We start from the raw sequence: 20,142 nt of genomic DNA, 5'->3' as shown, positions 1-20,142 counted from the left end.
ATGAAAGAGGACATGAAAGTGAACAACACACAGTTTAATTCGTTCTGCACTGACATGTTCACACAACATTGTGATACCTCAAACCAAGACAGGAAACAACACTTGACTCGCCATACCTCAAATGGCAGTGACCTCGCCACTTTCCGCCGTTGGGCGTGCAATTTTTATTTCCTCGCTCTCATTTGAAAAGCCCACCCAATGATCGCACAGTCTGTGATATACTAGCGTCCGTCCTTGTTAGATCCTCGCACCCCGTCCTTGCAATCATTCCTTACGATACGATCTGTGAAGTTTCATATAAAATTTTCCTTTATAACAACTTTATTCACATATGTAAAACTGAACTATATAGTCAGGTGGTGTTCTCGTTCAATGCATATTTTGCCCTTCGAACGGCCCAAAAGTATAGCAGACCGACATAAAGGTCAATCCTGTATTTGTACGTGCAGTGATATACCGCCGCAGATCGTAATATATCGAGCGAGATTTATTCCTTTATCTCCCTCGTTTCTGCAGCATGCGCTCAATAAAGAAGTGTGCTTTCGCTCTCGTGAAGGTAACGAGCCTAAAAGCAGACAAACGTAACTGCGCTTTCATCTTCAGTATCATAAAAACGCGAGAGGCATCAGGTACATCTGAACTCCGCCTCAAAGAAATTTTCAACAATGACAAGGAAAACAACGCACTTCCTCTTTCCAATGTGCTTGAAAAGACAACAATCGCTGTTTGGCGCTCACAGGCAAGTTCACTTCGCCAAAATTTCACTGTATAAATTACAGAAGGAAAGGTTAACGAGGTGGCGGAATGAGTGTGTTTGCTCGGTATTTTACGACGATTTAAGTGAGACCGCTTAACAGTTGCTAATGCTACTAGCAGAAGGCCACGCATTGCGGCTATATGTTTAGTCATCCCCTTCAACCTGGAACCAGGGTGTCAAGACACAGGTCGTTCTGTCCGTGACTATCTCGCCAAGCTGCGCGCTTCCTCCCCATAGGCATTCGAGGAACCGCACAAAATGGGTAACAACCACATTTAAGGCCAAAATGACACATGAAAATGCACGTAAAAACACACACGATTCATGCACCAATGTATGGGAGCAAAAAATGTTTAAAAAGTACCACTTGACTGGCAGCCCACAGAGACTGAGTGCAAAATCAAGTTAGGCCTCAAAGAAAACACATAGCATATATGCACGTTCCCGACCCACCTAAACACCTACGCATGTTCCACTTGCAAAAATGAGATAGAGAGAACAGCAGAAAAAGATGCAAGTTTCTGACCATCTTTCGTTTCGGAAATAAATACTATGCCATGAGATAATCTTTCCTGTTACTTGTAAAGCACAAAAGGAGATTTGCTACCTGCCAGATAAACTTGCAGGCAAAATCTGCAAGGGTGAATTTAGTTGTCGTGGTAAGGAGTCTGATATCCTCGCACCATGCATCCAGTTGGCCGTCTTGTTGCACAATGAACGCAACCAACCGAGTGCGCAAAGCCTTTTCTTTCGTACGCACCTGTCTTGTGGCCATACCTTGTTCCCGAGCGAGAGGAACTGTCTGCAATGCTAACAGAGAGCTTCCTCACAAAGTACGACGTAAAGCGTCCGCAAAACTAACGGAATTAGAGGTAATTGCGAAGCTGTACACAACACCTCGTGTGGAACACTTTTGCATGAGGCAGTAAATAAAAGCTAATTAATATACTACCATTTCTGCGAATAAGCCACAAAGCTGCTCCGAGATTTCTGCCAACAAAAATTCAAATTAAAAATACTAAATGGACATTCACTTAGACGCCCATGCCACCGGGACAAAAAATGTGAACAGTGATTAGTCAAAATTTTTCTTTCTTTCTTCTGCCCTGTTGTCACACTCTCGCGGCCCTTCTGTAGACGACTGCAACATTGGTTACGGTTGAGTGCCCTCACAGCTCGGCGATGGGACGTTCTCAATTGGAAGACTGCATAAATATAGGCACACAAGGCGGACGTGCTCTTTGTTTCCGTTTTCTTTTGTGGGATGCTCGGCTGAGCAATGGAGTAAGCTGCGCGCGGAGCGGGTGCTCCGGGGCGATGGGGAAGAGCAGGGGGAGGAGGACACACACACACACACGGCGTGCCGTCGTCTCGGCAGTCTGTAGCCACGGGCGTCCAACGCTCAGGTGGGCACCGTGCCGCCCGAGCATATGAACTGGACGCCGCTGTTGAGGTCCCTGCCGTTGACCAGGTTGTCTGAGCAGAAGTAGGGCAGCAGCACGCCGCGGTGGAGCAGCGCGGCCACGTCCTTGGCGGCCGGCACGCAGGGCACCAGCACGTACACCAGGATATACCAGAAGGCGGCGAACGCGGCCACCCAGAAGGCGGCGAAGATGAGCAGCAGAAGCCACACCACCATCCAGCACACCTTGGCGCCCCCGGAGCTGGCCATCGCGATTCACCCGCCTGCGAAGAGGTTTTTGCAGTCTTCCTACAGTTCGGAGCACCGCGTCACAAAAGCTTGCGCGCCGCACACCTATTGCGGCTGCGGCAGTGCTCCTGCGCAAGGCGTGGCGCACTTGAACGGCGGCTGCGGGGGTTCGCAGAAAAACTAACGGACGCTTCACACTTCAGCTCCCCGCGAAGGAGTGAAAAATGAGATCAGGTGGAAGGCACGGGAGAAAAGATGACGCCTTGCACAAAGGTTAAGAGCTGTAGATGAATGGTCTCGCGGTGCGTATTCAGCGTCCCGAATTTGTATTTCTCCTCGGGGATTTCGCGTAGGCGTGAATACATCCATTTGTACCGCGAGTGCACGGTTCATATTTTTCCGCCGCAGAGGCATCATTCAAGCCGCGGAGCGTTGTCGCCTTCGCAGTAACGCGTATGGAAACGCTCGAACCATGAAATTTCAGTGCGTGTTTAAGTTTGGACGTCAGCAGCCATTCCGCACGACGCAAATGGTGAGTTCAGTCCGTGAAGCCTGTCCCGCGGGCAGAAATAGCGCATTCCGCTCGACCTCACTGACCAAACCCCGTAACGACACTCAAGTTGCGCGTTCACAGACCACGGTGGTCGTTACTCTGCAGGAACGCGAAACAGCCTTCCATGAGAGCTCCCAGGTGTGGCATTAAAAAAAAAAGAGGAAGAAACGAACGCGCCGCCGCATGACCACGCCTCCCTCGTTTCACACGGACGCGCCATGGAAAGTACACAACGCGGCCCGCGAGCGAAACGTCCGCATGGCGTACTCGAACCGAGTGCATCTGCACGCACCAGAGATCTGCCCGAAACCGTTAAGCTTAGCAGCCGACATTGTCCCATAAAATGGCAACAAACCTTGTCAAAAACCTGCGGTCCAGTAGTTGTAAAAATGCTTGCTCGCTGTGGCACCGTCGTGTACCACTCCTACGGGGTCCCCTCCCCATTCTCATTACCCGCAGTTCATATTGAGCGCTCTATTGCGAGTTCCATCAGTCAACTGGGCGAGAAGCAGTGCTAGCGTGTCATGATTTACCTGATTTTGTTGCTTTAGAAGCCCCTTCGTCATGCTTGAGCCGCTGGAGAAGTAACATTTGCACCCTTTGACTATTGATCCGTTTCATTCAACGTAACATAGCCTGCATTAGTATCTCATGTCACTCAGGCGGATGTTGAATGGCACACACTATCTTTACGTGGGTCAATGTTACCAAGCAGAAGAAGACACGCACAGATGCTAAAAGCACGAACGCGCACAAAAAAGGAGTGGTGGTTGGGAGGGTGAAGGAGAGTATGCGTAGCGATATGGATGGGTTCCATCGTCTGATTTCATCAGGTTTTAAGTATGCAAATGCAACAAGGAAGATAATATTAAAAATGCATTTGTGTTTGTCTGATCACACTAATTTCCGTGCGTTTTATAACAAACGCCACCTCTGCAGACACCTTTCTGCCATAAAATGATTACACTAATAATGTCCCTTTGATCAACACCATCAATTAAAAACAAAAAAAAACCATGGAAACGTTCTCCAATGTCTTCCCTGGTTACGGTGACTGTTGGCTTCTTTAACACGTATGTCATAATGAGCCCCACACTTCTCTTCCCTTGTCTGCTCAACTGCTTAACGAAGGCATCAGTTCTGGCAGTCTTGATGTCATAGGTAGCATAAGAGGGTTCTCACAGCTTCCGTCCTCACCGTTCGATGACGTTCTACGTGACACTCGCGTTAATGCAGGACGTTCTATGTCTGTCGCTATGGACGAGGGTGAAGCTGTTGAACACTCTCAAGGTTCGTTTACATGCAACATAAATACCCCCGAATGTACGAGATCGGACAGCCGCCGCTATAGCTCAGTTGGTAGAGCACAGTACGTGGCATACTGTAGAGGTCCTGGGCTTGGTTCCGAGTGAAGGCATGCGGTTGTTTTTTCTTCTACTGTTTAGTCAATAATTTTCTGCCATAAAATGATTACGCTGCTCCACGATCAACACCACGAATTAAAAAAAAAAAACGGAAACATTCCTCAGTTTCGGTGACTGTTGGCTTCTTTAATACTGAGGATCTGGGAGGAAGAAATGTCTTCCCTGATACCAGTCGCATCCATCTTGATAAACAACGTATGAAGTAATTATGCAGTACGCGTAGCACTCCCCACGTGAAAGGTTTATCGCTTTACAACTCCTAGAGGGCTTGTAACCCATGGCTACGGCAGAAGAATATCACAGAAACCTTCACTGCTTTCCAGCTAGCAGTTTGTGACCCTTCACAAAGAGGTATAGGGCAAGAAAAATCGTCCCCGTGCTATTTATGATAACAGCCGATCCCTTTCTATCTGTTCCGCAAATGTGTGAACGCCGTGAAAAATAACAGTGCAAGAACACGGGATGAAAAGCAACGCCGCTCAAAAGAGCAGCGAAATGGAGAAGCAAAGTAAGTGAAATTAAACGCAAAACAGAAGACTGCTAGCTCTATAGCATCTGTGGCCATGCGAAACGTTGTCTTGTCTTTAGCAGAAGCCTGAACTGCAACATCAACGCTCGAAAATCTAGTTAAAATTTGACTTAGAGGAAGGAGGAAAAAAAAAAGGAGTTAACGACAATTTTAGAGTCCTTGAGTGCCGTTCCTGCGGGTTACATGTGCAGCACAACGCAGTGTTAACATTGATTAGGCGAGTTAATCACGGCTCTGCCAGATGGAATCGCTGCGTTTACACCAGTTTGTTTACCCAGTGCCCTTTAAATCTTTGCATTATTGCTTCTTTTAACACACGAGAAATTTCGCCACTGTCCTCATAAGTGCACCAAACTGTAAGCGTGCTACCCGGAGATTTTTTTCTTTCATTTTTTTTTTCTAGCAGTTTCGTTGTTTTTTGCGCTGTTCGGGTGTGACTGGCTCTGTTCACTGCCGTCGTATACTATTTCGGCAGATGTCTCCGTTGTACCAGAATCGTGCTCCTGCATGCGACAGCTGGGCGTGAACGAATAACAGAATGCTGCAATTTCTTAAAAGTATTCGAGGCCCTAGTAATATGCGCCGAAGATACAAAGTTAGGAAGCGTACAGACAGGCATAGCTACAACGGGTGCTCACAGCGAGTGTAATAATAAAAAAAAACGGCGAACACTTGAAGCAGACGCTAAGTTGTTGGTTAGATCGTGCAGCAGCTATATGGTCCGCTAAGCGTAATATAGTGCTCTTGTAGGGGGCAACATATAACACAACTGTGCATTTAAATGAGCTTAGCCTGTTGGCGGAAAGCGGATGCTGTGATGAGTGGAAGGCGCACCTCGTTTCAGTAGCAAGTTGGATGAAAACAAAAAACTCATTTTCACCTCCTTAAAGAAAAAGACAGATGGTTCTTGTTTGGAGCGTAAATGACAATAAAGTTGTTCTGGTCGCTTCCTCTAGACTTGGCTGGCTATAAACCACAGCTTGTTAAAGCTGCCCTTTCGCATACTCCCTGTCCTCTCAGCACTTGCAGCGTGCTGAAAGCAGCAAGGGACGCCTGTACCAGCGTGCAAAGCGGTCTCAATGTTTGGTGAATCATAGGACACAACGATATGCCGTTTTTTTTTATCTTGTTTTGGATCATGCCCTCGTGAGTGCATTCTCCAATATTCCCGAATAAGGAAGGCGCACAGAGGTACAATTTTATTTTCAACGACTCTCACATACGGCGCGCTAATGCCAGGATGGATGGAAAAGTTTTATTGAAAGTAGCCCCGAAGAATTTTATTTAAAAATCCTAACATGAAAAAACAGCTAAAACTGCAAAAATATTTGTTAAAAAACAAATAAACGAACAAAATACTAAATAAGCTGGTCTACACGGGTCTACCAGGAAAAAAAATAGAAAATGACAATATACACATCACACACACAGGGTTATTTTTTAGAAGCACTCCTCAAGTAAGCACATTCCTTTTGGGAGAAATATTTAGAAAGACTGCGCAACTGTGTTTCATCTGCCGAGAGCTCTACCTGTGTTCTCCATTTAACCAAAAGGAAGTAAACCGACCACGACTACTGAAGTTAAAACCCGACCAGCGTCAGCGTTTTGTTTTTATTATGAGCCGCTGCTCCGCTCACACCCGTCGGGCGGGCACAGAGCCAGGTCCGGCGGGGCCGTCGCTCAAGGCGCGTTTAGCAACGCCCGCAAGGGTGCCCTGTCGAGACGGAAGTGTTAACAGGGCGAGGCAATTTTAGCTGCGGCAGCTGCACGATGTTAGGAAATTGTTCCGCAGCTTTGTTTCGAGCATACATGCCTTGTGTTTAGTGAAAGAGTCATTTTGTGGAAAAAAGTTCTATGTCCCCAGCTATGTTGTCTCGAGAAAAGTAAAAAATCAGAGTACAGTGCATTCCTAAGCCACAAGCGAAAGAAGCAAACAACCGTTATGTTGTTCATGCATTGAATGAACTTTTTTTACTATGCGGTTTATGTGCGGTTAACATGTGCGGTTCACTGAGTGGCGAGGTATTTGTGTGTACAGTGTACTAAAACTGTTGGTACACCCGAAAAGATCGCACAACTTGGAGCATGGTACAAAACAGCACCAACTGCATAAGCTTCTACGGTGTTAACCTCCCTTGCTTTCCGTTATTCTTTCTCTCTCTACAATGCAGATAGGAGTTCATCATCACCACCACACCATAATAATCGTCATCGTAATCGGCATCCCAAGCTCAATTACGCCCACTGCAGATGACGACCTCTTCCACCGGCCTCCGATTAACGATGTAAAAAAAAAATTGCAGCACAAATGAAAAGCACATATAAGGGCAGGAACAAACAAGACAGGATGGTGCTGTGTTGTCTGTTCCTGCTCTTGAGTCTGCGTTTCATTTGTGCTGCGAATTTTCCCGACACCATGGTGGGAACCAACTGTCCCAAAGCACCATGCTATTGCTACTATTAACCCTCCCTTGCGCCAATTGCGGCCACTTCATCCCCACAAACTTCCTAATCTCATAAAAGGTTTACCTCGCCACCTTAAGCACATATCTAGCTGTTAATTTTAATCAGTTCACAACTACATGCAAGAAACTGCTCACCTTCTATGCAGCAATATAAGGCTAGTGCCGTTGATTTCTCAACATTTTCCGATTACACTGCGATATATTTTTGTGCTTTCGCTTAACACTGTGGCTTAAAATGTGCAGTTATCATACCGTAGCTGGTTTTGCACCTCCTCAAACTGTTATTCATACTGTATTACGTATTCCTCCTTCTGTGCAAAGCCGTGCTGTTCAGACGTTGCCAGACGGAAGGGGACAGCTGTTTCGCTCAGCTCCTTCTGGTCACATGTTATCTCCCCCTCACGTAAGAAATTTTCGCCGGGAAGAACACACTGCTCCACCTTTTTGGACGCAGAAAGTTAGAGAAATGCATCGTTCAGATCTCACCGCCCTTGTTTGTTGCGTACCGTATCCCTTGGAGAGACCGCAGTCCCTCATTCCATAGAGGACTCACTGTTTGCTTTGGACTGCCTCCACAACGCCGAGGCTGTTCAAGGCGCAGAGTTTATTGTCGCCGCATTTTCGGGCCAATATCTTCATAGTGCGAATAACGTTTGCGAAGCGGCGTGTGTTATCTTCTTGGCCAGGCAAGCCGCAGTCTCTTAGGCGGCGTTTCACGCCAACGCCCTCAAACGCAACCACAGTGCGACGACGTGGGAGCAGCGCCTCGCCAAAGCCCCGCGTTTGCAGTGCGCAAAGTTCACGAGAAACGTCTTCTGTCGCCTACCATAGCCTAGTCTGCGCACCGCTACCTGCAGCACGTTTGCACGTAAGGCGACCCGCGTTCCAGGATCCACGCCGTTGCTTCGCCGGCCGGAATTTCGCTTATCGGGCGGCGGCCGGTTCCTCTCAGTGCGCGGCCATAAAGCAGCCGCGCAGGCTTCGTGAGGAACAGCTGCGGTCGGCGTCGTTGGGCGCACACCTGTGTCGGCGGTCGTGCGAGGCGGCCTCGCCGCGGAGAGCCCCTTTTCACGCCCTTGCAGGAGCGAGCTACTGCGTACTACGTGCTAAGAGGCGAGATTGTGACGCGCCGTCCGCTGCCGTGCAGTGTTTGCACAGCGCTCTCTCCTTGCTGCGGCCGCGACGCCGCCCTTAGAACAAGGGAGAGCGCTCGCTACTGTCGCGCAGCCTATGTGTTTTTCTTGCTTTCAAGAAATCGGGTGTAAGCGTATTGTCAGTGGCAGAAAATGTTTAATATATTTATACGTGGTTTTTAACTATTCTAACAACCGCAGTGAAAGTTTGGTTTTATGGGGTTTGACCTTCCAAAGCGACTCAGGCAACGAGGTACGCCGTAGTGGAGGGTTTCGGATAATTTCGACAACCTGGGGTTCTTTAAAGTGCACTGACATCGCACAGCACACGGGCCTCTAGAATTTCGCTTCCATCGAAATACGAATGCCGCAGCCGGGATCGAACCCGCGTCTTTCGGGTCAGCAGTCGGGCACCATAGCCACTTGAGCCACCACTGCGGTTATCGCAGCGAAAGCGATAGCAGCCTGTTGCTTTAACCACCAGACTTCCGAATGGCGAACTAAATGGAATGCTGCCGCCCAGGCACAGAGGCCCTCTGCATAGCTGCATGTAGACTGAGACACAGTCAGCTCCTTCATTTACAGTAGCTATTCAGTGTTAGCTGTCCCTATTACAGCAAAATTTCGGAAAGAAAGGGGGCAAAATGATATTCATTTGAAATACTGCTAACAAGAAGGACTACTTTTCTATTGAAATGTCAGAAAAGCGTTCTTATATTATTCCACTTGCCACGTTAGCAAGTTACCACTTGGAGACCTAACTGTGGATGCGAAGAAGAGGGTGGTTCCGCACGGGTAAAGCCCGGGATACGTGCGACGTTTTTTTCGACGATATTCGCGCGGCAGAAAACGCCGTGGTGGCGCGACGCTAGGCGGGAGATGAACGGAGCGAAGAAACACGGGCGCGCCGCCGCGTGTCCCTCGACGCGAAAGCAATTGCGATCAACAAGTGGCAAATACCATTGAGCTCTTAGGTCGGTGAGAGCAGCGACGCTGACTCTCCTGTTAAAATCACGAAAGTGTTCACTTCGACACCAGTGTACTTGCTTTAGCACGCGTGCATGAGTATCTATAAGAATTTGCGTGCTCGAATGCATGGCGTCGCGCACCTTTGGGCGCCCGCTCAGCCGCGGACACCACCGGCTGCGGTTTTCTTCGACACATTCGCTTCAGGAAGGAAATGCAGGCATTTAGATCCAAGGTACGGCCATGTTCTAAAAAAAAAAGCGATATTTCATGTCTGATGTAGCGTTTATTTTCACGATAATAACATTTCCATGCCGAAATCACTGCGTAGTTCGTCGGCCATGCTGATGACGGCACGCACAGGCAGCCAAACCGGAAGAACGGGCTTTCTGCGCTGCTATTGGCTTGCTGCAGCTACCAATTCCGGTCTCACCGGACGCCGCGCGTCAATATCTGGCGGAACCAGATCGGCAGCGGCGGGCGTTTTTCTCGATGCTGGGCGTCGAGTGCGCGCCGTCGGGCGGAAATCCCTGATTTGCAGCCGTAATTAAAACGCTCTATGTATGCCGGCCTTAAGTCGTTTTCTCATAAGAAAAACATGCATTTTCTGCACAATGTTACCCTATCTGGAAGACCTTACCAGGCGCAGAGCGCTCTATCCGATCTTTATGCTCCATCCTCCCCTGTTAAATGCGTCACAGATATAAATCAGCAACCAAACTCTCAGTATGCCGATGCGTACCTGCCACCTCTAGCCCGCACAAAATACGTACGCCATAAAAACTACGTACGCATTTGCGTACGTACGTACTTACGTACGCCTACGTACGTACGCATTTGCCTTTCCTTAGTCAGATAACGTCAGTATATGAGGCCATTGACAGTTATTACCGCTTGGAAGTTAATCGCAGTGGTTCTAGAAATGCCAGTAAACAGTAACATCTAGTTAAACACAGCCGGTGTTTACTGATCATGTCAGTACACGTCAAAATGTTCACATGACTCAATAGCAGACAAAAAGTCCGGAAATATAATCATTAAATGCTGCCAAGAACAATTTAAGTATCAATACTCTACAGTCTAAACAAAGAAGCTGTATTCGAAGGCGTTATCACCTGCAGAATAGGTTGGATATTAAGAATGTGATGACGCCTACTTGCTGACACTGTGGATAAGGAGATAATTATTTTCCGAAAGGCGACAAGATGAATGAACAATAGAGTATAGAGAAGATCTAAATATTCAGTTTTCCGGCGCGCAGAGATCAGATGAAAATTTAAGAAGTTCGTCGCAGATGAGGGTGAAAAACAATGGCCAAGTAGTTTTCCGTAGTACAGATACAATTTTGTTAATTTCGCAGAGGCCCACAGACAAGAAGCATATTCGAGCTGTTCTCTTCATGCGCTTTGATGCGACGTGGCCTGACCGGAGGTGGACAGTGTATGGCATTGAAATGCGCGCCTCGCTCTCGCAGCTGTTCTCCGTCACGGGTTTTGCTGCCTTTGTCGGACTGCGTAAACGGCAGCCGCTTTCGACGCGTGGGCAGGCCGCGTGGAGCAACGCAGAAAAACAACTCCATCTACCACGGCCTTTACGCGCAGCTAACCGGTTCTACGATACGTGCGCGCAAGTGTACGCCGTGCTTGTCCGACAAAGAGCGTACCTGCATTCCCTTCTCGGTGCATTTGAATGAATCTGGCACAGCTAGATTCATAGCTTTTAGTTTTATTCGCATTAGGCAGGAAACTTAACTCAGCTCAAACCCGTAAGCCAACGCTTCATGCCGTCACATGCCTAAACTTAACAATGATCGCAAAACGAGATACACCAAGTAAGCACGCGTGAAAATACTTGCGTAACTGAACGTCGCCATAGAGGAATGTGAATATGCGCCCTGCAGTGACCCTTTTCAGGCTTGTGCCAGCAAGTGTGATTCTCGCGGGGGGGGGGGGCGGGGTACACACTACCAGTCTACCAGCGCGGTTACACACACTACCAGTCTGTACTGTTAACTCTCCACGTAGCATCTTACAGCGATTGAAAAAAAAACAATAATTCCAATACTCTTTGTCGTATCCTTCAAATGATATGTGCAGTGAAAGCTGGACCCCCGTGTTTGTGTGTCAAGTCCCTTGACAGGAGTTGAGAGTTTAGCTCACTGACCCACATTTGCCAACAGGCCTCCAGCTTGGACAGACCAGCGTCCGTGAACCAAGCGCAACCTGCTTGCCCTGCGGACGCGCCCATAGACCGAGAAAACTGGCATTCCGCCGCACTGCATGCTCGCCGCAAACCCTTGCCACCGTCGCCGCCCCGTCCAGATGCCATGCAGATACCACGCAGCACTGATTTGACTTCTAAGTGGTGTAAGCCAGTAAACCCACACGATTCTTTCATGCATCCCTCCTAATTTCATGCGCAATAAATTTAAACGTACTTAAAAAGTAGAAATAAATTATTGCGCGGTACTGATTTCTGAGCACTGGTGGCTGTATTTGGGCCGGAAAATCTACTAGAATCTCCTGAAAGTTCTGCCGTATTTCAATGACAACTGACCTGGGCGTTTCCCTACGGATTAGCGCATCGCTCAAAGTAGAGATGTGGTCTTGAAAAAAAAAAACTTCGTTTCAACGCGCGAACTGTGCAGCAAAACGAGAAAGAGCGAAAGCGCGGTGCGCCATTCGTTTGTTAGGTCGGCAGTGAGCGAGTGAGGATAAGCGTCGTTTTATTGCCACTAACAGAACGGGCATGTTGAAGGAACAACACCACCACGTGCAATACGGAAGCATGCAGCTTACCACAAAGCCCTTTGGTTATACAGTTGAGAAACTCCCCATTAGTGGCCGTGCATCGAAATCCAGCTATCTGATTGGTACAAGGCTTTGACCTTCGCTGACTATCTCGCCCCTAGCGGAATTTGAATAAACTGCCCAAGGCTGTTCCACACATGGATGCGGTGGCGCAAGATAAGTTAGTTATAGGGCGCCATCAGCAGCTGGGTGCCAAGCTCGCGGGCGACGCTGCCATCTGATAACCTCCAGTACTGACTGCAGATCACGACCGGATTTTGATGCGGAGTTTTGTAACTGCTATAGGATCATATAAAAGTGGGCTCTGGTTCAACTTGCGATGCCTCGTATCCTGACGCCAAGCGGCCTAATTGCTCGCTCTTTCACGCATTTGGGTTAGAGGAAAGCGCTAACCTGAAAGGAACAGCTGCGCTTGTGTTTAGCGCGTGCGCCATGAGGAACCGCTTTAATTTCGTGGTCACCCATTATTCAGGAGAGTATTGCGCCCTCACGGGTCTCAGCGAACACCTTTAGTGACATTTAAGATACCGTTTCTGGATGCGAAAGGCATTTCATCGGCATATTATTGCTGGCGAAAGTCCGGAAAGAGGGGACAGTAAGCGGCGTCTACCACCGCGCCACAACGTAACCAGCGTATATCTTTCGTATAGCGGAAACATGCCTGCTGCGCATTCGCAGAGGCCAGGTGGGGGCGCGCATGCGCAGGAGGCACCCGGCTGGCGCGGTATACGCCTACTCTGGTACGTCATCGCTATGCTAAAGCTCTGTTGTCTGTATGGGCTGACATCAGTCGTCCCATCTGGTTACCACGTGCTTGGTTGTGCGGCGGGGCGCAGCCCGGCTCTGCAGTCCAGGCAGTTAGCTTTCCTGGAGTAACGAGAACGGTCGGTTCCGGTTAATTCCTTGCACCGCAGTGCCTAGCAAAATGGCGTTTTTAGAAATCTAAAGACTGACAGCGCTATTGTTAGCGGTCAGCTACAAATGTGTGTTTGCTGTTGTTGTGTTGGGTTTTATGTCCCCTAATCATCTAAGGCCGTCATTTGGCAACCACAATGTGTGTGTGTATATATATATACGTCACACCGCTGGTGCGACGTAGAACGCCATCGAACGGCGAGGGTTCGGATCCCACCGGCGGCATGTGGTTGTTTTTTCTTCTGCTTTTCTAATCAATTAGCTTTAAGCGATAACATATTCAGTAATCTTCTAAATTGATCAACACCACAAAATAAATAAATTAATTAAAAAATCCCCTGTGCCCCTTAGTTTCTGTGGCTGTTTGCTTCTGTCATATTTATAACGAGCCCCTCATTCCCCTTCCGTTGTTTGCTATATATATATATATATATATATATATATAAACGTAATTTGGTTGACACACGGTAGAAAAACAACTTTATTCTAACGTTTCGACCAGGGTCTGGCCTTCGTCAGAGTCATGACTCTGACGAAGGCCAGACCCTGGTCGAAACGTTAGAATAAAGTTGTTTTTCTACCGTGTGTCAACCAAATTACGTTTATGTTCTACCGGATCCATCCGATCTTCACCCCTCCTTATATATATATATATATATATATATATATATATATATATATATATATATATATATATATATATATATATATATATATATATATATATATATATATATATATACACACACTTACAATGAGATATCAAAACATGTAGTTATCGAGTTACCTATTAGATTTCAGTTAACCAGCTAATTAGCACCATGCCTGCTTCTCAGAAGTCCAGAAAACGAGCTAGGAATCACCTTTCAACTGAAGTATTTTTATTGTTATTCACCTATGTACCGTCTTTACCAATAGTAAGGAGGTAACGGAGTTTGCTTCTCAGCCATAGAGTACAGCCTTTAGGGTACAGCCTTTAGGGATCGAAAGGTTTCGAGAAGTGAGGACGAGGGCCTTATACACGGCTAAGAAGCAAACGCCGCTGCCTGGTTAGTCTCGGCAAAGACATCACCTACGTTCACCTGTGGTGCGTTAGTGGCAGTGTGTGTAATTCAGCATTTTATAATACTTCCGCAAAACGAACAAGAAAAAGAAAGCAACAAGACAACAAAATCCAAACGAACGAACAAAGACAAAGTGATCTGGCTGCAAGTGAAACGCTGCCTCTTGTGCTTATTTTTATGCCTATAAAAACTATTAGGATAAAACGCCCTCGGGCTAATGAAACCTGCGTTCCCTGGTTACGGGCGGCCGACGCGCGTATGGCCAAGGCGCACCGCCCCCCTTCCGGAAACACTGGTAAAAGTGCCTCACCCCCCTCCCTGCCCCTTCCCCAACGCTTTCCGAGCCCTTTCTGACACTGAACCGAACCATGACTTTCATGGCGGCAACGTTTGCCAAGACTCAGCAAGATTTTTGGATTGGATTGGAGAACATTTATTCAACGGCAGAAGGTGGTTCAAGATGAGGCTTTGGTTGCGCTAGATGGCCGTCAGGCCGTAGCTTACGGCAAGAAATTCCTCTTCTTAGCAACACATTTCATTTTTATCCATTAAACTTTGTACGCAGTGCTTAAAATGGCATATTCCGATTGCAGGATTTAACAGTGTTCACATGGGTTCTAAATTAAATACATCAGCAAGATTAATAAATCTACCCAGTGTGTCTATAGTAGTCTAGTAACATGCTGAGGAAGTATTGGTAATAGCAGTTGTGTTTGTGTTGCCCAAAAGCAACGAAGTACACGACCTCTGAGACGAGGCAGACAAAACTTTATGGCGGTATATTACAATACGCATCATCATTAGAATTAATTCATCATCGCCATAAAGCTTTGTCTGCCTCATTGCCGAAGTGAAGTCGTATATATATGTATATATATATATATACGAGGTCTGTTAGAAAAGTATCCGACCTTTGGCCGTTGAAAAAAAAACTTGCATAACTGGAGCGTTGCAAACCTAGTCATCTTTAAAGTAGTCTACTTGGGACTCCACACACTTCTCCCAGCGGTGCTGCCATTGTGTGAAGTATTCCGAAAAGGCCCTTTTCGGAATGGAGTTTAGCTCAGCTGTCGTTGCAGCCATAATGTTCTTCCTTGTCTGAAATCGCGCTCCTTTCCATGGCCTTTTGATTTTGGGAACCAGCCAGAAATCGCAGGGGCCATATCAGGACAGTAAGGAGTCTGTTGAACTACAGGAGTCTGGTTTTTCACCAAAAAATCTGATTCGAGTGCGAGGAATGTGCAGGAGCATTGGCGCGATGGGTGCGCCAATTTCCTGTTGACCTCAGCTCCGGGTTCTTGCGCCGCACAGCATCACGTAGGCAACGGAGGACATCCCTGTAGTACTCTTTGGTCATTGTTTGACCCTGTAGAGTGCGTACTCGTGGTCTGCCACGCAGAGGGTGTCAAAGAAAGCAGTCAGCATCACTTTCACAATGCTGCGCAATTGGCGGGCCTTCTTAAGTCTTCGTGACGTGGAATGCTTCCACTCTGACGACTGGGATCTGGTTTCCGGGTCGTACCTGTACACCCAAGACTCGTCACTAGTGATTATGATGTTGATGAAGTCGGGGTCAATGTTTGCGGAATCCAGCATGTCCTGTGAGACTTCAACACGAAGCTGCTTTTGCTCCACCGTGAGCAGCTTCGGCACGAATTTCGCCGCAACTCTCTCCATGGCCAAATCTTCGGTGATAATGGAATGTGCGGAGAAATTGCTCATGTCCACCTCTTCCTCAATTTCTCGGATAGTCACGCGACAGTCCCGCATCACCATAGCGTTCAGTTCGGCAATGACCTGGTCATTTTGGCATGTTGATGGCCGATTGGAGCGTGGCTCGTTCTCCACCGATGTGCGGCCATCTTTAAAACAATTGTAACACTGCTTAAACTGTGTGCTGCTCATAGCATCTTCACCGAAAGCCGTCTGAATATTTCGAATGGTTTCCACTCGGCTGTCGCCAAGTTTATGGCAAAATTTGTTGCAGTAGCGCTGCTCCTTTCACTCCGCCATTTTCCTTGCAATAAAAAACCGACGAGAGCACTGCACACTGCCTCACTCAAACGCTGCTTCCCAGCGACTGACGCTATCGGCAGGCGGGAAAAAATTCATGCATGCGCATGAAGGTTCAAGGTCGCCTGATGCAAGCGCGCTTGTCTCATATCCATCAGGTGTTTGCAAAAAAAAAATAAAGTCGGATACTTTTCTAACAGACCTCGTGTGTATATATATATATATATATATATATATACGAAATTGAGAAACGCTTCATTTAAGTACACATTTATTGGGAGTCGACGTTTCAGACAGAGCCTGTCCTTTTTGAAAAAGGAGTCTTGAAAAAGGACAGGTTCTGTCCGAAACGTCGACTCCCAATAAATGTTTACTTAAATGAAGCGTTTCTCAATTTCGCATTTTACCTCTAGCAACTAAGTACGTTTATCTTTCTGTGCTATATATATATATATATATATATATATATATATATATATATATATATATATATATATATATATATATATATATACGGTGGCAACGAAGCACGTACAAACAATTGTGCGTTTTCCCAATAGAGTTGCTGGAAGTTAGCGCTGTGTATGTGAACCTCTGTCGCCGTCCTTCGTCTTTTGATGCGCTACGGTTTTACGAGAACGAATAAAAAAGCCCAAGCGTCGACGACAGTGAAAACAGGTTCTCATTTTCTTTTCACACTTTCTGACCTTGACGTTTCTTGTTGCCCTCTCCACTACCTCGATCTCGCTTCTCTAACTTCCTTCAAAGAAGCGCATTCCTTTTACAGGTGAAAAATCTCTTTGATGACTTCACTTCTCTCATATCCAAGAGACAAAATCTCATTGACATCCTTTGTAAAAACAAAAATTAAGAATGAAATCGTTTAAAGTGTTTAAGGATAGACAAATCGAATGCCTAAATGTTTCTGCTGAGATGTCACGCACGCAATTAGCGCCTAATAAACTATAGAATAAACTTTCAAAGATGAACTTTTTCGAGGTGAGTTAATTTCTAATTAAAAATTGTAATCTCGGCGCAAGCTAACGAGTTCTCCGCTTGAGTTTTCTTCTGTTGTTTATGACATAGCTAGCGATAGACTGAGATTTTCAGTATCTACAACTCCTGATTTGCTGGTGTCACACGGAAATGGTACCATACAAGCCAAAACACCTTCATTTGGCTACACCTTGAAGGAGAATTAGAACCATTAAGTTACTCAATCGTAGTCCCTGTTGCGTCAGGCTGCCCCATACATTAGGAGTGAGCAATGACACAGCACGAATCTATGAATAAAGGAATGGATAATTGTGCAAATTTTAGAAGCACGAAATCAATCAGCCTCAACAAAGCAACAAAGAGGTATCGGTGTCATCGACGCGTCTGTTAGAGCACTGGGAGGGAGTTTCACTTCGGGCTATGTTATGGTTGCGCGCTAGCAGAGGGCCTCGGAGCAGCGCAAAGAACCAGCACACGCTGGGGAGCGTCATGCGACAGCGAACGAATATCGCAACAGAGTAGATGCTGCTTCGCTTGCGCGCACTTGAACTGTTATGCACGGCTCGTGGTGCATACCCGAAAAAGAAACAAAAACAGACGCTCAAAGAGCTCCGAAAGCGGACTCAAGGTCCGTGTGGAACACCCGTTTGCACTAATGGGCTTCTTCCGACAGACCACGGACTCCGCCGTCAACGCAGCGTCAACAGCGCATTGATATGCCACTCAGAATCATTCGGCCGTCAATGTCCTCGTTTGTTCGGTCTGTTCTCCACTGCTCGCGCTCCGCCCCCGCTTCGCTCAGCGCGGTTAGCGGGCGACAGAGCGCCCTGCCGCCTTGCCCCGCTCGCAGCACAAAACGAGAAGAGCGGGCAGATGCCACGCGGGAGGGCGGAAGGCTGCCGCAGCGCTTCCGCCAGCCGCGAAAATGAAAGCAAATGCAAAGGAAGGCGTCGTCGTGGGCCGCGCTTTCCCTTTTCGTGCGGCTAAAAAAGAGCGCCCGCGACGCGAGGATCCCGCGGCGAGCACGGGGGGCAGAAAGAGGGCTTCGGGCTCAAGACTCGGCTGCCGATATTCGCGCTTGCTCGAGCATGTAACTGCTACGGTAGCGTTCAGCCAAAGTCGAAGATATGGTCGCCAGCTCGCTTTGACAAGTACAAGAAACTGCTACCGTGTGACTTCAGAATTCGTTGTGTCTATTGTTTCTGACCGACCATCGGACGCCCTTGGGCCGATGCAGGGTCAGAAAAAAAATCGCTCACTTGGTGCCTGAAGTGGCGCTTCAGAGCCCTTTTTGAACAAGGACTACCGTGCCGCATCCCTTGCGGAATGTGCGCGTGCAAGGAAGCATTCACGTCGAGGTACAATGTCAGATAACAAGGTGACCGCATGCAGCTGAGCGTGAAACTGCATACAACTCTTTACTGACCCCACAAAAGTAGTCTCTGTTCGGGGTCTCGCTGACGTTAGAGTGTAATCGCTGAAATTTTCTACTTCTGTCAGCACAGCCGATAAGCCTTTCTTGGGTAATAATCACTCGGGAACGCATGTTATTAGATTTAATTTAGGCTATAAGAGACCGGGAGTCCTTCGAAAATGAGGAAATAGGACCACACACACTAAGAGCAAAATGTTTTCCTTTTTTGGAAGGTCGGAACAAAAGAAAGGGCATGAAAACAAACATTCGATCCCAAAGTTAAACCCATGTTTTCGGATGTAAACAACTAGATAATACACAACTGGCGTCATGCAGATTAAAAACCGAAACATTAATCTGAAAAGGAAAAAAATGTCCAGAAGCACCGCTTAGTCTTCTTTTTTTTTTCTCGTTTTGCTCACAAGGGATCTACTCAGTGCAAGGAGATAAAAAAAAAAGTCACAAAGCAAGCAGTAAAGTTTATCAGACTGAAAACGTCTGCAGCCAGATCTTTCGCGGTCGCTGAAAGCGACCACTCCGACCATGGCCGAAGAACTGCCCCGACACATTTCCTCAGCTCGAGCCGGGTGCGCTGTATTTAGTTTACACACCCGGGACATGCGCAGACACATTTTGCTATGCCTGCTTAGCAGCAGAACAACGTCTGCACCTGTTGCTCAACTAACTGCCCGTAAAGGTGAGGCTAAACGAAACCTGTACAAACGTTTGACTCACGCCTAATGCGCTCGCGACTGCGCTCACGCGATGCGAAGCTCTGGGGCCGGCTCAAGGAGGCGGTAGATTTCCGGCGACTTGACCTTATTCGCGCCGTTTTTGCCCGTTACTCGCGTGGTGCGGAGCCGGAGACAGCAAAAGCAATAAAATAAAATATAAAGATACGCAACGCCTTCACCTGTGAAACGCCAGCTCGATAGCCGGCGATACCGATGCGCGGGGCCACGCACCTGTGCGAGACCAGCTCGCATAGACGCGTGGCCCGGCCCCGCTCGCACTCACCTGTGGCGCAGTCAAGGGGCGGCTGCCGGGGGGAAACGAGAAGAGTGCGGCGTCGGTGCGCGCAGAATGCGGCCCCCGCCGACGATGCCTTCCGAGGTTGGTGCGACAAGTGTCGGCGTGGACGACGAGGCAGGCCGCAGCTGTGCGAAGGCGCTCCCACCAGCAGCCACGCCCGCGTGGCAGTCCCCGCTGAAAACAGTGGGCCCGAGTGCCGCCAAGCTAGCTCGCCCGAAGGGGCCCTCACCCCCTTTTCGCTTGCAGGATGTGCGGCGAGGCTGGCACGGAAACAACTGCCAGCGCAAAAACAGCAGCAGGAAAGCAGCGTCGCAGCGAGATACGCAGGCGGAGAGAGCGCGCGCCTGCGGAGAGGATAGACACAACAGGGGAGAGAAACTTGCGTTACCAGTTGGGGGGAAGTTCTAGTACGCAAGATGG

At 47.9% G+C, this 20,142-nt stretch overlaps 1 protein-coding gene across 1 annotated transcript; it reads right to left on the bottom strand.

The window, feature by feature from the left end:
- Positions 1-19: 19 nt before the first annotated feature.
- LOC149351188 (uncharacterized) lies at positions 20-20,022 on the bottom strand. The gene is made up of 2 exons (XM_089580489.1): positions 19,708-20,022; positions 20-2,443 (listed from the first exon to the last, which is right to left on the bottom strand). Exon 2 carries the CDS (start codon positions 2,427-2,429, stop codon positions 2,160-2,162), a length of 270 nt encoding a protein of 89 aa, XP_089436615.1. The 5' UTR covers positions 2,430-2,443; positions 19,708-20,022; the 3' UTR covers positions 20-2,159.
- Positions 20,023-20,142: the final 120 nt, after the last annotated feature.

The sequence above is a fragment of the Amblyomma mixtum genome, chromosome 3 (assembly GCF_055824585.1).
Source record: "Amblyomma mixtum isolate Tamu chromosome 3, ASM5582458v1, whole genome shotgun sequence".
Classification (NCBI taxonomy): Eukaryota; Metazoa; Arthropoda; class Arachnida; order Ixodida; family Ixodidae; genus Amblyomma; species Amblyomma mixtum.
This window is presented reverse-complemented; position numbering and strand designations above follow the sequence as displayed.

Coding starts and splice junctions, on each gene's coding strand:
- LOC149351188 (XM_089580489.1), bottom strand. CDS start 2,429: ATGGCCAGCTCCGGGGGCGCCAAGGTGTGCTGGATGGTGGTGTGGCTT.